The 16,785-nt window shown below is 35.4% G+C and overlaps 1 protein-coding gene across 3 annotated transcripts in view; it reads right to left on the reverse strand.

Moving 5' to 3' along the window:
- NFATC2 (nuclear factor of activated T cells 2) overlaps window positions 1-16,785 on the reverse strand; it is a 188,211-nt gene that overhangs the window by 9,789 nt on the left and 161,637 nt on the right. For 2 of the 3 annotated variants that reach the window (XM_051976605.1, XM_051976606.1), the window contains one exon: window positions 1,465-8,857. The exons of the other annotated variant lie outside the window; for it this stretch is intronic. In XM_051976605.1, coding sequence (XP_051832565.1) covers window positions 8,802-8,857 — 56 coding nt within the window. In that variant the 3' untranslated portion in view covers window positions 1,465-8,801. Of the gene's footprint in view, window positions 1-1,464; window positions 8,858-16,785 lie in introns of those variants that run through there. 3 annotated transcript variants of the gene reach the window in all.

Genomic DNA, 16,785 nt, shown 5'->3' on the forward strand with positions numbered 1-16,785 from the left:
TTATTTTCCCCCAATTACATGTAAAATCAATTTTAATATTTTTTTCCTTCAAATTCAAGTTCAAAATTCTCTTCCTCCCTTTGCTTTCTCCTTATTGGAAAGGTGAGCAATCTGACCTACATTATACACATGTAGTCATTCAGAACATTTCCATGTAAATCATACTGTGAAAGAAAATACAAGTAAAAAAACTAACAACAAGAAAAATAAAATAAAGAAAAAGTATGCTTCAATTCTTCAGATTCCACCACTTGTTTCTCTGGAGCTGGACAATATCTTTCATCCTTCAAAATTGTTTTGGATCATTGTATTTCTGAGAATAGCTAAGTTATTCACAATTGATAAACAATATTGCAGTTATGTGTACAATATCCTCGTGGTTTAAGCAGAATAAGTCTTAAGAATGTTAGAACTTAGTAAGATTTAATTAAACTAGCCTGCAGATAGAGTGGTAAAAGGTAATTTTGTAATATTGGGATTTGGTATTAATATTAAGTTTTGACATGGGTACTAGGATTTGACAAAAGAGAATTTTATAAATGAAGATGCTGCACTTTCCTCTTTTCCAATGGGAATAGTTCAATTATTTAGATATAAATATTAGGGCAGGATGTGGTGTAGTGGCAAGATGTCTGACTGGCCTATGAAGTCCTAGTTTTGAGTCTTAGCTCTGTTTCTCACTTTTCTTATCTGTGAAGCAGAGGTAATAATTTCACTTCTACCTCAGAGGATCAAATCACATAAAGTAATTAAAGTGATGAACTTTTACAATAGTGTCATTATTACAGGATTAATTTCTGAGAAACCACAACATTTTTAAGATTGAAAGTGGCTGTTACCATCTCTTACAAATGACTTTCTTTAAAGGGATTATTAATCTTCATTGTAATGAGGACTCAAAATAGTCTCTATTTTCCATCAGATCTTTGTTTGGATTTGATTCCAAGAAACATCATACCAACTTGATCACTTGAAATTTCATTACCATGCAGATATATTCAGTTTTTGATACTAGACATCTTCTTTACTCCCTCAGTTATTTCTCCCCTTGGGCTGAAAGGTTGAGGGTAGAGCAGTAAAATCCCCACCCTCACTTCCCCATCTTTTTCCTTTCCCCAAAGCTATCCTTTCTAGAAGACTTTGAGCTTCTAGATCACTCTTCATTTTCCCTAAGCAGCTCAGCTTGGTTTCAACTCCAGGGAACATCATCCCCTCAATTTCAGTTCCTCTTACCTTCACCCTGCTTCCTCCCATCCACAATGGGCATCCATTGCCCTCTTTCAGATTCCTTTTGTGGTTTGTCTTCCCTTATTACATTTTAAGTACCAACACAGCAAGGACTATTTTTCCTTTTTTTTTTTTTTTAAATTTGTTCCCTTATGCTTAGCACAGTGTCCGTGGGTATATAGTATGTGCTTTAAAATGTTTATTGAAATGAACAAACTTTTTTTTTAATTTTATTTTATTTAATAATAACTTGAACAAACTTTTTAAAGTATATACTAGGTCTAATGAAAGGCAGTGTGGCAAAAAACAGGAAAGACCTGGATTCAAGTTGTACCTCCAACACATACTAAACTACATGACTTTTGAGAAGTCATTTAGTATGTCCTTGACTTAGCTTCCTAAAAGGGATCAGCTCAGCTACATTCTTGAAGATAGCATCTATTCCAGGGATTTCTTTGCTTTGGGAAAATCATAAATCCGAACCAAAGTCCTATGTGCTATGCCTGATGGTAAGCAGAGGTTACACATGGACACAGTTCAGATTGATTTGTAGCTTTTCATCTTGAAAGACTTTCTCACTTTGTGCCTCTTGAAACCAAAATGGCAATGATTTGTAAGTTGGGTAAATTCCTACCCTACTCTGAGCCGTAGTTTTTCCCTTTAACAAATGATAGGATCGAATCTCTGAGTCTATTGTTTGTTCTTTCAAAAAGAGAATCATGATATCAGAAAGGTGATGCCATGATATACAAGCGAGTTGGATTTAAGTGAGGAAGGTCACTTGCCTCACATTTTTCAGCTCTTTAATGATGTATGAAAGACTTGGGGATATTGTATAGCAATGGAAGTGACATTTTTCCCCCCATTCAAACTTGACTGGTTTTTGTGGATGGGAGTTGGGGGGTATACTTTACAACTTGAACTAACTAGCCCAAATATTATAGAAACTTGAAGGCCAATAACAGATCATCAGATTATAAGGTTAGGGCTGAAAGCATTTTAGAAGTCATGTTATCCAATACTCTCATTTTGTACAGAAAGAAACTGAAGTTCAATTTAAGAGACATGCCAACATTCTGAAATGGAATAAAATAGTAGAGTCAGAACTTGAATCATGATCTCCCAACTCCAAATCCAATTCACTTGCTACTTTACCAATTCTGCCTCAGTGGGGGTATCTATTTGAAATCAGCAATTCGGCCAAGCAAAGAGGATGATGTATGGTGTTGGACTTAGGGACTAAAAGATAGAAATTAGAGAGGGACACAATATTTAGATACAATAATAAGAAAAAAAACTACCAAATAATTTAAAGCTTTCCAACAGTGGAATGTCGTACCTTGGAGCTAGGTATAAAAGTGGCTAAACCTGGAATCAGAAAAAGCAAAAATCAAATCTGGTCTCAAATCCTTACTAAGTGACCTGAGACAAGTCACTTAACTGCTGCAATTGTGTTAGCTATAAAATGGAGATGATATTAGTACATTTACTTAGTGTAAAGCTTAAAGCACTATGCAAATGTTTGTTGTTGCTATTATTACTGGTGACTTTCCAGTTGCTCTATAAGTATTCATTTAAGAACAGGCTAAAAGATCACTTCTAGGATTTATGCTTGCTTAGGGATTGAACAATATGCTTTCCATAAAATTTTATTTTAGGCAAAAGCTTAGCTAGTGTCACCATTTGCAGGGCACTGTCATTCTACAGCAGTATAGAAACTCTCAAGAGTACAATTAAGTTATCCAGGAGATTGAAAAATGTAAAATAAATTTAGCTTGAACTGAAATTTGTCTTAATTCTCTAGGATAAAACTGCCAATTTTACTAAGGGATAATAAACATATGAAAACACCATTAGTCACTTCTTTGCCAATACCAGAGGTAAACCAGAGTTTGTCAACTCAGAGGTAAATGTCCCCTTTTGAGTCAGGTTGCAAGAGGAAAAAAAAGTGAAAGAGAAAGAGAAATGCACAGACCACTCACAATAGCAGTTATCTTTTGTTTTATTGCCAAACTATCACAATACAAGCTATATAAAAATATTTTACAGATAGCAAAAATAAACTACATTATATTGGAGGTTAAAAAATATTTTGCATAGGAATGTGGCAGATTGGAACCCCTTTGAAAAGTTAGCATTTTCCAAACTTTAGTCTTTCCTTAGTACTTCAAAAAGGCAGCGCTTCTGGAGAACTTTTAGAAGACCAGTATTAAATAAATCTACAGAGGCTGTTATTTGGCAGGTCCAAACTGGGAATGTTTTACCCATGAGTAAAATTGTGGTAGGAGAAGACTGTTATGTGGACCACAGAATAAAAAAACCCTTTGGACAATAGCTCTGATAGTCAAATTCAGAACTGTAGCTGGTGAACACAGATATATCACTATATACCATCTATGGTGGCCAGCCCTGATATGTAAACAAGATCATTCTGGTCAAGTGAAAACCACATAAATAGCTGGATTGGATTTTCCCAGTTATTGCCTTGTCTGGCCAAGAAAGGAAGAGGGTGGTCAAGTTCTGGGGAAACCTCCGATGTCTCCAGAAGTATCTCAGTAGCCCCTTGGACCTGTTTCCACAATCAGCTTGTAGCTTTGTTTTTTCATTTTCTGTAAGGTTGGTTAGGCACAATTGGCTGGGGAAATACACAAGCAGAGTTTACACTGCTGCATCAGTAGAGTCTGACATCTATAATAACCTTAGGTCTCCTATGATATAAAAGAGAAAAATAGCTTTTTGGATTCACTGCTAAAACTGGGATCATAGAATATTAACAATCTATGTTTTAAACCATTTGCAGGTGAAAATATTCTGTGAATGTTGGTTAATTTAGATCTGTGGCACCTGACCTTGAAATTCTGCCTTTTTCTCCTTGCTAAAGAAGGCCACAGACAACAATCTTTCAGTATCAGGGAGGTTTGTTAACTCAAGGAAGTTACAGGACACTCCTTAAAAATTTAAATTGACTATAGCAATTTTAAGAGGACCTTATAAGCACTTATAAAATGTTTTTCAATTTGAAATTAAGATAAATTCAGCCTTACCCCAGTCCTACAAAGTAGAGTATTATTAATGCTAGGACTCAATAGTTCCTGAACTGCCCAGTGCTTCAATCTCAAGACAAACAGATCTCTGAGATCAATATAAATTATCCCCTGTCCCTTACAGAGGACTAACACAAATAGTCCTTCTAAGTTATATTTACACTAGGAAGGCTTTGGACATCCTCGTGGCCTCTTTTAATTGTCCACACCAGCAGCTCATGCTCAGCCAATGCCTTGTTTTATTCCAGTTAAGTCATTTTTAATTCTTTCTGAAATCCGTTGTGAAAATGGAAGCATTAAGTCTATATCCCCAGGTTGTTTTGTTTTGGGGGTTCCCCTCAAAATGTAGACACTTTGTAAATATAATTTTCTCTATCATCAAAGAGCACAAAATATTCATCCTACCATTGACATATCTTCCTGAGAACTGGAAGCAAAACTCTAAACAGCTGAGATCATGATGACATCCTAATCCCAGGCTGAATTTATTATCGCTTGTAAGGACGAAAAAGTTGCTATTCTCCTATGTTCTGTGAAAATGCTCTCTTCCAGAAGAGAGAGGGGTGGTGACTGAAAAATCAGGTTCTGAATATTTGGAATATTTATCCAATAATCAAAATTATTTCTCATAGGAAAAAATTCACTAACAATTATGTAGAAAAAATAAGATACTTGATAAATCTCCCAACATTTATAAATATTTCTAACCCAAAAGGGGTGTAATATTGGAGGAAAAGGGTGGATAAAGGCACAGGAACTTTAAAAAAATACAGATAACAAAATAAAATTTTAATAACATGCTGGCTAATTTTGAGAACTGTCTTAGATATATTATTAAGCAGCAGCATTTTTATACAATACAGAATAATAGTGCTATCTTTGGAAATATCCTACATTCAGAAAAATGGTACATTTGTATCAGAAGAATGGAAATGATTACATATTTACAAAGTCTGATAAAGCAAGTGCAAACCTTGACTTGACTACATTCTTTCTATCCACATGCAATAGACCCCTCCCATTCCTGCTCTTCAGGTCCTATAGTCCTGTCCCTTCTGAGAAGTTATACTGCTTCTTTCTGTACTGAAAATATTTCATGAACAATTACTCTCTTGGCAAACTTTCTTCCTATCATTTGTATCTGACACTACTTTCCTGATAACTGTCAGCTCCTATTCCACTTTTTTTCCTCTGCCTGTTTATGTTTTAAGACTGATCGTTTTGTTTCCTGTAGTTAAGTATTTGGTGCAATTGTTTATGGAAGCCCACCCTGCAATCTGTGGCTAAGTTTATGTTGGAGAAAAGAAGACATAACTTTTTTAAAAAGAGAAAAAGAAAGACAGACAAGAATCTTTGGTTAGTCCAAAGTCCTGTTTTGTGAACATGGTACAAGATTGATGGAAAATGCATTAATTTTGTTCACCCTGTGGACAATGAAGTTGAGAGACTTTGCTACAATGACAGGAAGGCACTTTGGTAAAACATTTAGATAACTGAGGAAAGAGAGAATTCCCTCCTGTGCAAATGTGGCTATTGTCCAGATAAAGTGAGATGAGATTACTCACCAAATGCTATTAACTCTTCCAAGATGAACTTCTTATTTCTACAGAGAGATTTCTTTGGGTATTAATGTTATCATGAGAAACACTGAGTGGCAAAACCATGAATAATTTAATATAACTGGAAGCACTTTAACATTGCTATTTTTCTTAATGCTTTTATTTGGTTTAAAAGAAAAAGGAAATTATGTATTCATCTTGGGATCCCCACTGTTACTGGGAGATATATATAAATATTGATTGTATGGTTACATATAAGCAAAGCTTTACATTAGGTAAGTCTGACTCTAAAGAATGGTGTGAATTGACCCCTCTGGTAAGAGATCTGAATAGAGATGTCATTCATTTCTAATATGTGAAAGGGGAATAAGTCTCATCAAGGCCTGTTCTCAGAAACTCAAGACATTAACTTTGGGTTGTGCAAATGGAAATATCATGCGATGGTGAAGTTGAGTCTCTATGATTCTCTATCACCATTGAGCTCTCCTTGGTCTCTACCATGGCAAACTAGAAGCCAACTGCCAGATCAACTTTGAAGAGTACATCAGAGTTCATATATTCAAGAATCTCAGTTGGAAGCACCATTGGAAGACACTTCATGCCAGATGGTTGATTTCCCTCTGATAATTTGGTTTAACATCATGACAGTGTTGATCTTACCTCTGAAAAGAGCTGATTGACTGTGTCAGCATTACAAGCACAATTTTCGTGTCCTTAGATGCAACAAGAAGTACTTCATGAAAAATAGAGTCTGTCAAGCACTTATTATGTGGGTTCTGACTAATTCATTATAAAAACTGCATGATCTGGTGATGCAATTTACATAGCACCATTGTTACTGTATATTCAGTCTCAGTAAACAGTCTTTTTTTTTTAATTACCTTACATTGCAAAGAAAATTCAAGCCAAAGAATTTTAATTTAACTACGCTTTCCCCAACAAGGAGATTTCCCCTATTAAGTAGTTAATAGTTATTTCTTTAAAGCTGGGATTTCAGCTGAAGAGTAGCTTAAATTGAGTTCACATCCAAACTCCTGTAAACTTGATATGAACAGAAGTCTAGGACTTTTAAAATTGCTCATATTGTTAGAATCTTAACCTTTTAACATGAAATTACCTATTCCAACTATCTCATTTTACAGATAAGGAAACCAAGGCTCAGAAAGGGAGGAGGTGTTGACTTGCCCAAGGTCACACAAGTTAATGGCTAAGCAGGGACTCTAGTCCTGGCTTCCACCCCTGTGAGTATTCCTTCCACTCTCCATTGTTGCCTCCACTGGCTGATTGCTTTTCTGAACTGAGCATTCTCTAAATTTTTTTGTTGCAGGTTCATTTGAAAGAATGAAATCAGAATATATATCAAACTCTCTAAGGCCAAGGCTTTGGCTTTTCTACATAAATATGCCAGTTCATTTGCTTATAACTGAAGTATCATAAAGAAGGGGGATTAATTTCTAGAGTTTGTACCAAACTGAAATGCAATTTGGATTTCTTAGGACCATGAATACATTACCCAACACTGAAGACTTAGAAGTTAGAGAAAACTGATGTATTGAGAAATGATTTTGTTTCTGGATACTCTGATCTTTCTGCTGAGGAAAGATTTCCTTCTGTGTATGGAGAATCAGTGCACAAACCCATTAAATTTCCTCCTTAAGAACAGACTCTCCCTTATAACAAGTCACCCCTCCCTGCCTGTGCATTTAGTCATGTGGCACTGTCAACTTTGTCTTGTAATTTGGGAAACTCACATATTTCATACCTCACAGAAAATCTCTGGAAAAAGCAAAAACAAAAACAAAAACAAAATCTATAAAAGCACTTAAGGATATTGATTGTCTTACTTAACATCATCTTAATTATCAAATGCCTATTTCCTGGTTTTTTTTTTCCCCGTGCCACTGACCCATTCTCTTATGCCTTCCATAGAAATTTATATTCATTGCACATGCTTGAGATTTTTGTTACTTTGTGGAAAAGCAATCTCACTGATAAAATGAAGAGCAAGCACTTGAAAGCCAATAAGATGTAAAACTGAAGATGAGAGAGAAATATTATATGTATCCTACTTATTTTAGTTAAGTCTCCTGTATATTAAAACTACATGTTAGCACCAGACTTCATGCATGGATTATTGATCAGGCAGCCAAGGAAATTCAATCTCTAACTTCTTGTTGGCTTGAGAAGCAAAAGAAAAAAAAAGTTATGAACATTTACAAACAGCACACCTTGAAACCAAGAGTATCCAATAGGAGCCCTCATAGTGGCCAGACAATTTCACTCCAGAATGAGAAAATGAAAAATAAACTTTTACATTAGGTAAAGCTGACTCTAAAGGATAGGCCCCAATGACAGCAGGGAATAGAACAATCCTATGAAAGAATAGTCAAGTTCCGTCTTCTCCATTTTCCCCCAGTACTTTGAGATCTTCAGGCTGTGGTGCTGGAAACTTTAATCATTTTCCTTTGGGTTGGGTGTTCTCAGCACTCCTTTCCTTCAAAAGGCACAGGAGCTCTGCCCTAGAAAAATGAATGGAAGTGCTGGGGTTTAATTTTTCATCAAAGTGCATGCTTTCTCCATTTTCCCTTCTCCTCCCTCCCGCTCTCTGTCCCGGCTAATGTCACTTGCTTCAGCGGAGGGTTCCAGTAGGGTGTTTTCATTATTCCTTTCATTCTTTTTTTTTTTTTTTCAGCAGGCAACACAGTATGTGGTTGATACATGATTAAGGTCAAACAAAATGATCTTTGGGGGGGAAAAAAGGAAGACTGTCCCTTCTGATGTTTACAGAGAAAGGTGGCGAGCTCCTTAATCAAGAAAGTCAGCTTTATGCCAATACATTGTTCGTCATGTTGAATCCAGGCCTTGAGATGAATAGTAAAGGAAACAGAAGGTGGTAGGTAGGGGCAGTAGAAGGGTCCAAGAGGCCAGTTACGGAAGCATTCAATAAATGTTGTCTTGCTAATCACTTCTTCTACGTCTGATTTTTGGCAGGAAATCCAGAAAATTCCTTCCTGATAATTTCATTAACTACAAAATAAGAGAGAGAGAAAGAGAGAGTAGGGGGGGAATGAGAGGATACAGATACAATGGTTACTTTCAGGGTCAAGTTACTTTCTATAATTTAAAACAGTACCTCGAAGTTTCGGCATTTTTAAAAACTTTTTTTTCCCATTAAAGTTACACATTTGACATCCTTTCAACATAGAACTTCCTCCTGGTACAGTGGCACTTCTTCTCTGAGAATGTTAATAAGTGCCTTGATTACCTCATTAGTGGGTTAATGTAAATGTTAACAATGATGCCAAATGTTTTTTGCAGAACCTAAGTGAGTTTGATCACAGAGCATCTTTGAAATAAGCTACAGTTTTCTCTGGTCATCTTTCCCTCTATATTTCACTGAACATATATTTTTACTTTCTCTTTAAGATACCAATTTGTCATTCCCACATACATACTAAATAAGATAGGCAGTCAACAATTTGCTGTTGTTTTACAGTAATTTTCAGTCTGTCTGATTTTTCATGACCCCATTAAGGATTTTCTCTGCAAAGGCACTAGAGTGGTTTGCCATTTCCTTCTCCAGATCATTCTACAGATGAGGAAACTGAGGGAAATGATTCAGTGACTTGTCCAGTATCACCTTGCTAAAAAGAATCTGAAATCATATTTGAACTCAGGAAGAGGAGTTTTCCTCACTTAGGGCCCAATGCTCTTATCTATTGTATCACCCAGCTATTCTAATTAACATTTATTAAGTGTCAATTTTATGATAGGCACTGTACTAAGGACTGAGAATATAAAAAAAAAAAAAAAAAGGCAAAAGATATTCCCTGACCTTAAGGAACTTACAATCTAAAGGGCAGCCAAGAATAATTTCATTGTGATTATGACAGGTTATGATATGATAATTCAGTGTATTTAAGTTTTGATTTTTTTAAAAGAGATATTTAAATAACTCAATGATCCAGGACAATTCCAAAGGATTCATGATGAAAATTGATACCTAACTCCAAAGAAAGAACTGCTGAAGTCTGAATGTAGATTGAAGAATACTTTGTTCATTTAATTTGTGTGTCTGTATGTCTGTGTATTTGGACTGTGTTTTCTTGTTCATTTGTTTTATAATATGACTCATATGGAAATACATTTTGTATGATTATACATGTATAATCTGCATCAAATTGCTTTCCATCTCAGAGAGAGGAGACGATGAGGTAGAAAGAATTTGAAAAGAATTTTTTAAAAATGAATATTAAAAACTGTTTTCACATATAATTTGGACAAATAAAATATCATTAAAAATTCTTTGCCATTTCAGAAAGGAGTGGGAGAGATAGGGAGAGAATTTGAAACTCAAAATTTTTTAAAATGTTAAAAATTGTATTACCTACAATTTGAAAAAATAGGGAAAAATAAAAAGGATGTATTTAAACATATAGGACAAAATAGAGCTCACACAATCTAAGGCTAAAAGAAAGATCCTTCACAATAAAGATATCATGGCATTCACAATTCAGGCACTCAATATGAATCTTAATGAAGAAGATTAGTGATTTTCTCTGAACAGATGATATTACTAGTCTTTGTGAATTAATTGATGTGAGGGGGGTATGGACTAAGAGACAGTCAAATCACTTAGAAAACTCAACACATAGAAACTAAGTGGGAAAGTTTCCTTCAAGCACTGCAATACCATTTTGTCATAAGCAACTGAATGAAGTGATGGAAAATTCATTGGTGGCCTAGGAGTCAGGTACCATGCATTGAAGTCCTAGTTCCTACCACTTACCAGCTTTAAGACCTTTCTGTGTCTTAGCTTCTTCATCTGTAAAATGGGGGTGATAATCCTCAAACCATTTATATTATCAGGAGGGCAATGTCTCCATAAATACAACACTCCATAAATGTTAGTTATTACTAGAAGGTGAATTGGACTATTATTAGACCATGATATGTTTCTTTAGCCTTGGATCCATTACAAGTTTTCTAGAAATGGATTTTATCATCCCTATGTATATGTAAATATATTTTAGAATTTATATATGCACATATACATATCATATTAGTATTGAAGATATAGTCTAGATCAATAGACTATATCAACATAGACTCAAAATCAAGAAAATGGACACTTGAAAATAATAGACTCTTTCAAAGGGACATAGGTTTGGAGCTGGAAGTTATCTCAGAAGTGATCTACTTCTTTATTTTACAGATGAAGAAATTGAGTTTTGTGCTAATAGTTTTCTTCTAGGACAAAAATCTGAGTATGAAACTGGAATATGAAGCTGTTATAATTGTTAAGTTGGACTTTAAGCTTCTTGAGTGCAGAGATAATACCTGATTTATCTGTGCATCTCCCCTAGCTGAGGATCCTGTACATCAAATGAACCCTCTAAGGACTGATGGAGGGGGAAAAAACTGTATTTCAATTGTATCTGGCTCTTTGACTCCATTTTGAAGTCTTCTTGGCAAAGAGACTGGAATGTTTTCCCTTTTCCTTCTTTCCTTCATTTTACAGATGAGGAAAATGAAGAAAAGTGGGTTAAATCACATGACCAGGGTTACACAACCAGTAGGTGTCTGAGACTAAATTTGATGAACTGATGGAATGAATGTTCCTCATTCCAAATCCAGTATTCTATCCACTGGGCTACCTACCTGCCCCTTGAAGAAAAACAAGAAGCAAAATATTGGTTGACTCCAGAAAATATTCTTACATCAATCTAACACTTTAAATTTCTTTAGTGTTTTCACACTTATAATTTAAAATGTTCCCGGTGTTTCCACTTCTATAATTTCATTTGATTCTTGGGACAACTCCACTTAGAGAAAAAGAATTTAAGGCAAAGATTAATATTTAAGATCTGGTGTGACTTATACAAAAGACTTTTCCTTGGAGACCAGAACTGGGGATTCAACAAGTATGGCTCAGTTCTTCTGTCAGGTTATGTGATCAAAGCAATGCCTTTTCTTTGCTACACATGGCCTCAGCAGGGTTAGTAAAGGATGTCTGGGTAAGGGCCCAGAAGTCACTACTAAAAGTAGATAATAGCCAAAGAAGGAAACATCAGCCCACAGTTCCTTCTTTATGTTCCTTGCCATTTACTGACAAGCTGACTAAAATCATTCCAGACCAGAAGGCTGATGATTTATTATTTTTATTGTTACTTAAAGAGAGATATAGTGAAAGCAAACTGCCAGGAGTAGGTGAGATTTATCCTGTTCCATGTGAAGTCCTTTTAAGCCAGGATTGTGAAGGGCTTCCTGTTTTCTCAACCCAGGAAATGAGCGGAGTAGATCATTAATGGAAACTTTTTACAGCCTTAAATTTCTAAAAATAGCAGGGAGGTAAAAAAAAAAAAGTGGGCATTAATAATGTAGAAAAGGGTCATTTCCTTCTGAAAAACAAGTTGGGCACCAGCTGTCCCAGAGAAGGGTGAAGTGAGGAGTAGGAGAATCTTTGGAGAATCTTTCAAAAAATACAGTGCTTTTCCCTTTATTTAAGCCTACCTGTCTCAAGCAAGATGACAGTTGGTCTGCTGTTTCAGATATATATTTTAAATACATGTCAATTTAGGAGAGGCTGCCCAGTAGAATGGAAAGACCACAGAATTTGGAATTAGAGGATATCAGTTCAAAATTCTGTTCTGCCTCCTAGTAAGAGCATAGAGCAGCTAAGTGACACAGTGGATAGAGCACGGGGCCCCAAATGGGGTCATGAAGAATCAAACATGACTGAAAAACAATAAAAGCTAAATTATCTTAGATTATGATCTCTTTCCCTTATGTACCTCTGTTTTCTCATTAATAAAATGTTGAGGTGGTAGGAGATCATTTCTAGGGTTTCTTGTCACTCCTGATTCTATGACCACATGAGAAATTTGATTAAAATATTAAGTTCCTTCAAGTAAGGGAATATTTTACTTTTGTCTTTGCATCCCAGTGTCTAGAACTGTGTCTGGCAGATAGCAAGCACTTAATAAAGAATCATTGATTGAAGGCATTTTGAGTCCTTTTGGATTTTGTTGTTCTTGTTGATTGGTTCATCCAGGGAAGAGGAAGGGAAGCAACCTCTTAATTAATTTTGATATGGCCCCCAGAATTCAAACACTCGTAAGACTTCTGAACTGCAATGCAGATGTTTAATGTAAATCCAGTGGCAAATTCTAACTCTTGTGACTCACTCCAGATTTCATTTTCCTCAATCGTAGAACGTTAGTCCTCACCTCTCCTGTTGCCAAGGTTGAGGAGAATCATTGAAATCATTACCAGTGAAGAAGAACCAATCAATCAGCAAGTTTATAAAGTTTATCATTATAAGCAGGTTTATTCCTTAGAAAGTATTCACTATCTGCCAGATAAGAGTGTAAAAAAAAACTGTAGTATTTGTATGTATCAAACTATTAAGCAGACCTAAGGACCCAAATCACTCATTACTATCTGAGCAATAAATGACTTTTGTGGCAAGGTGCCTACTGACTCCTCCCATGTTGTCAATTGTACAGAGGCCAGTTCTGACAAAGTGGTTGTAACTGCAGCCCCTGGGTCTAAAATTGAAGCCTGGAATATAAGAACGTAAAAGGAGGCATTTTGCCTGCCAGCCCAGATGCTTTACATTAACAGAGAATTGGATGACTCATTCTCTTGCAGTACCCGCTTTGTACAGCCCCATGCACTTCAGGCCTAATTTACTTTGTAGTTATATGTCTCTGTCTCATGCCCTGTACTTAGCCAGGAACTCCTTGAGAATAGGAATCCTAGATTAATTATCATTGCTCTTTCCCTTCAGCCTCTAAATAGAATTTTGTACCTAAGGTTGCTGCACAACTATTTGTTGAATGAACGGGGGAGATTCAGTAGAGCTACTTATATGAAAATGAACTTTTGGAAACCTCTGCTTAGCCTAACGTGCTTGGCCAGCAGTCACTACTAGGATCCAAATGACTACATCATAGCCAGGACATAGCCACTGATCCAGGAAACACCAAATACAATTGGAATGGGATGGGAATTTGCGACAGGCAAGGCTTCTGTCCCTTAAACATCTCCCAAGGAAATTGCTTTAGAATTTGGAGCTCAATGGAACTGTAGAAATCATATGATCTAATCCCCTTTTAACAAGAGAGGAAACAGAGATCCAGAGAAGAAAAAAATGGTTTGTTTAGGGTGACACATGTTGAAAGCAACAGAACAAGAATTTAAACCCACATCCTCTAACCTCACATACAAACTGTATTGGGTTTCTTCTTTTTTCTTTTGGCTCATCTTTTCTGATCCTCTCAGCTAAGGATCAATACTATTAAAAGAAGCTGGAATTTGTTTTGTTTTGATTATACCAGCTTATAAGAGGGTCTTTGTTTTTCTGTGTTTTTTTTTTTCACAATGAGACAGGGAGAGGAAGAGGTGGGTTTTCATTTTTTGGAAAAAAAAATTTAATTTGGAAAAGCAAAATATTTCTGTGAGAAAAATAGTATTGTTTAGAGCACTACCAGAGCATTATAACCATCATTCCCTATTGTCCTGGATAAGTATCAGCAAATATCTATGACATTTAATATTTCAGCACTTAATTTCTGAAAATCTTCTTCAAAGACCTCAAAAATTACCTAATGTAATTCCTAACAGGGTAGGAATACTCTTTGCAGCACACCTGACACAGGGTCAACTACCTCTACTTGTAGTAATAGGAGCTAAGATTTGAATCCAAATCCTTTGATTTGAAACCCAAAGTTTTCTTATCATACTTAATTTTATTGAATTAAGAGTTATTTTGTGAGTACCTATAATGTGCAAAGCTTTCCAAGTGTGGAAAACTCAAGACCTCTGGAGATAGTCTACTCTACTTTGGAATAGCTCTAATTACAAGGAATTTTATCTATTTTTCTATGTATTCTAACCCACATTACATGAAGCAAATGAAATTCAAAATGACTAATGCTACATTCGAATATAAGATTTGAAAGTAGAAACTGGTGATTACTAAACTAGTATGCTTTTTCCTAAACCATATTGGCCCTTTTCTACAGCACTATTCTGGACTATTTGGAGCTCAAGGGTTAGTTTGCCCTCTTGGTAAAGCCTCATTAAGGTCTCATTTTGAATACAGAGAAGTAGTTTTGGCCCTGTAGAAACTGGACTCAAGAGTCAGAAAGTGACCCTAATGTGAATAAGTCACTCTCTCAACCTCCATTTCCTTAGCTGGAAAATAATAACAATCACTAGCATTTATATAGCATCTTAAGGTTTGCAAAATACCACATATCATCTCATTTGAAACTGAATTAGAGGGGCAAATAGATGTCCCAGTGGATAGAGCACCAGCCCTGAAGTCAAGAAGGTCTGAGTTCAGATCTGTCTCAGACACTTAACACTTCCTAACTGTGTGACCCTGGGCAAGTCACTTAACCCCAACTGCCTCAGGAAAAAGAAAGATAGAAAGAAAAAAACAGAATTAGGGTTAATATTATAATGATGATGCCTTCTATGAGGGTTTTTTGGATTTGGTTTTTATGGGGGTAATTTTGCTGGAGATCAGAAAGAGAAGAATGTATATAGCTCTGAATGAGCTTTATTCCTCTAATTTATGCAAATTTTAAAAACATTTTCCCCCACCTTGAATATAGGTATACAACCCCAATGTAAGAAGCATAGTAAAACTGCTTAAAGTTGTTTTTAAAATTCTTTATGATATAATTCTAATAACTTCCATTTAAATAGTGTTTTAAAGGCTTTAAGGAACTTTCCTCATAACTATTCCTCAGTATTATTTGCTTCACTCTACATATGAGGAAACTGAAATCATTTTTCCCAAGGCTCAGAGCTAATAAGTATAAGATTCAGGATTTGAACTTGGGTCTATCCAAGAGTAAATACATTTTTTTTTTGCTAAACTGAACTATCTTCTCTTTAAAGTTTATGTTCCCCCTGGGTTCAAAGTAGGACTTAGGTTTTGTGATTGAATAGAAAGAATACACACTTGAAGCACACTTTTTGCTGCAGTAATTTCCCATCCATCCCCAGTGTAATGGAAGTTTGGAATGATCTAGTAAAGTGAAGGGGTTTTGCTCAAAGCAGGCACTCAAAAATAACTCCTTGTTCAGATCCAGAACAACATTGTACCCAGCAATAGCAATATTGTAAAGCTGATCAACTATGAAAGATTCCCCTATTCTGATCAAGACAATGATTCAAGACAATTCCAAAGGACCTATGATGAAAAAATTCTATCTCCTGCCAGAGAGAGAACTGGTGAATTCTGAGTAAAGATTGAAGCATATTTTTTTTACTTTATTTTTGTTGCCTTTTTTTGGTAACATGGCTAATATAGAAATATGCTTTGCATAATTTCATGTGTATAATTGATAATATATTACTTAACTTATCGATGGACAGGGGAGGGAAGAGAATTTAGAATTCAAAAGTTTAAAAACATTAATGCCAAAAAATAGATAAATAAATCAATTAATCAATTTCAATTAATTAATTAATTTCTTTTAAAAAAACAAATGAGTATTTATTGAACTTAGGCCAGGTATGACCAAGACTTCAAGTCAGAGGTCCCAGATTCAAATTTAACCCTGCTACTAATTACTTGTATAATTCTCCCTCTCCAGGCCTTAAAAGGAAGCCCTCTAAGTCCTAAATCCTATGATCTTATCAGTCTCTTTAAAAGAAAAAAAAAAGAGGAGTTTATGACTCTTTCCTTGTTCATAGTAGATGCTTAATAAATACTTATCGATGAATTAACAAATATATTTCCAGAATGGCCCCATTTAAAAATCTATGTGTGGCATTTCTTCTCATAAATCCATAGCCAAATTGTACCAGGGATGAGGTGGAAACATTTCAATCTTATTTAAGAGAGTCAATTTTTAACTTTCAGTGTGAGCATTTACACCTTGGAAATTGGCAAATGCTATAAATCAGGGCTTTTTTTTTGCTTTTCTTTCTTG

Source organism: Antechinus flavipes, chromosome 2 (genome assembly GCF_016432865.1).
Source record: "Antechinus flavipes isolate AdamAnt ecotype Samford, QLD, Australia chromosome 2, AdamAnt_v2, whole genome shotgun sequence".
Lineage (NCBI taxonomy): Eukaryota > Metazoa > Chordata > Mammalia > Dasyuromorphia > Dasyuridae > Antechinus > Antechinus flavipes.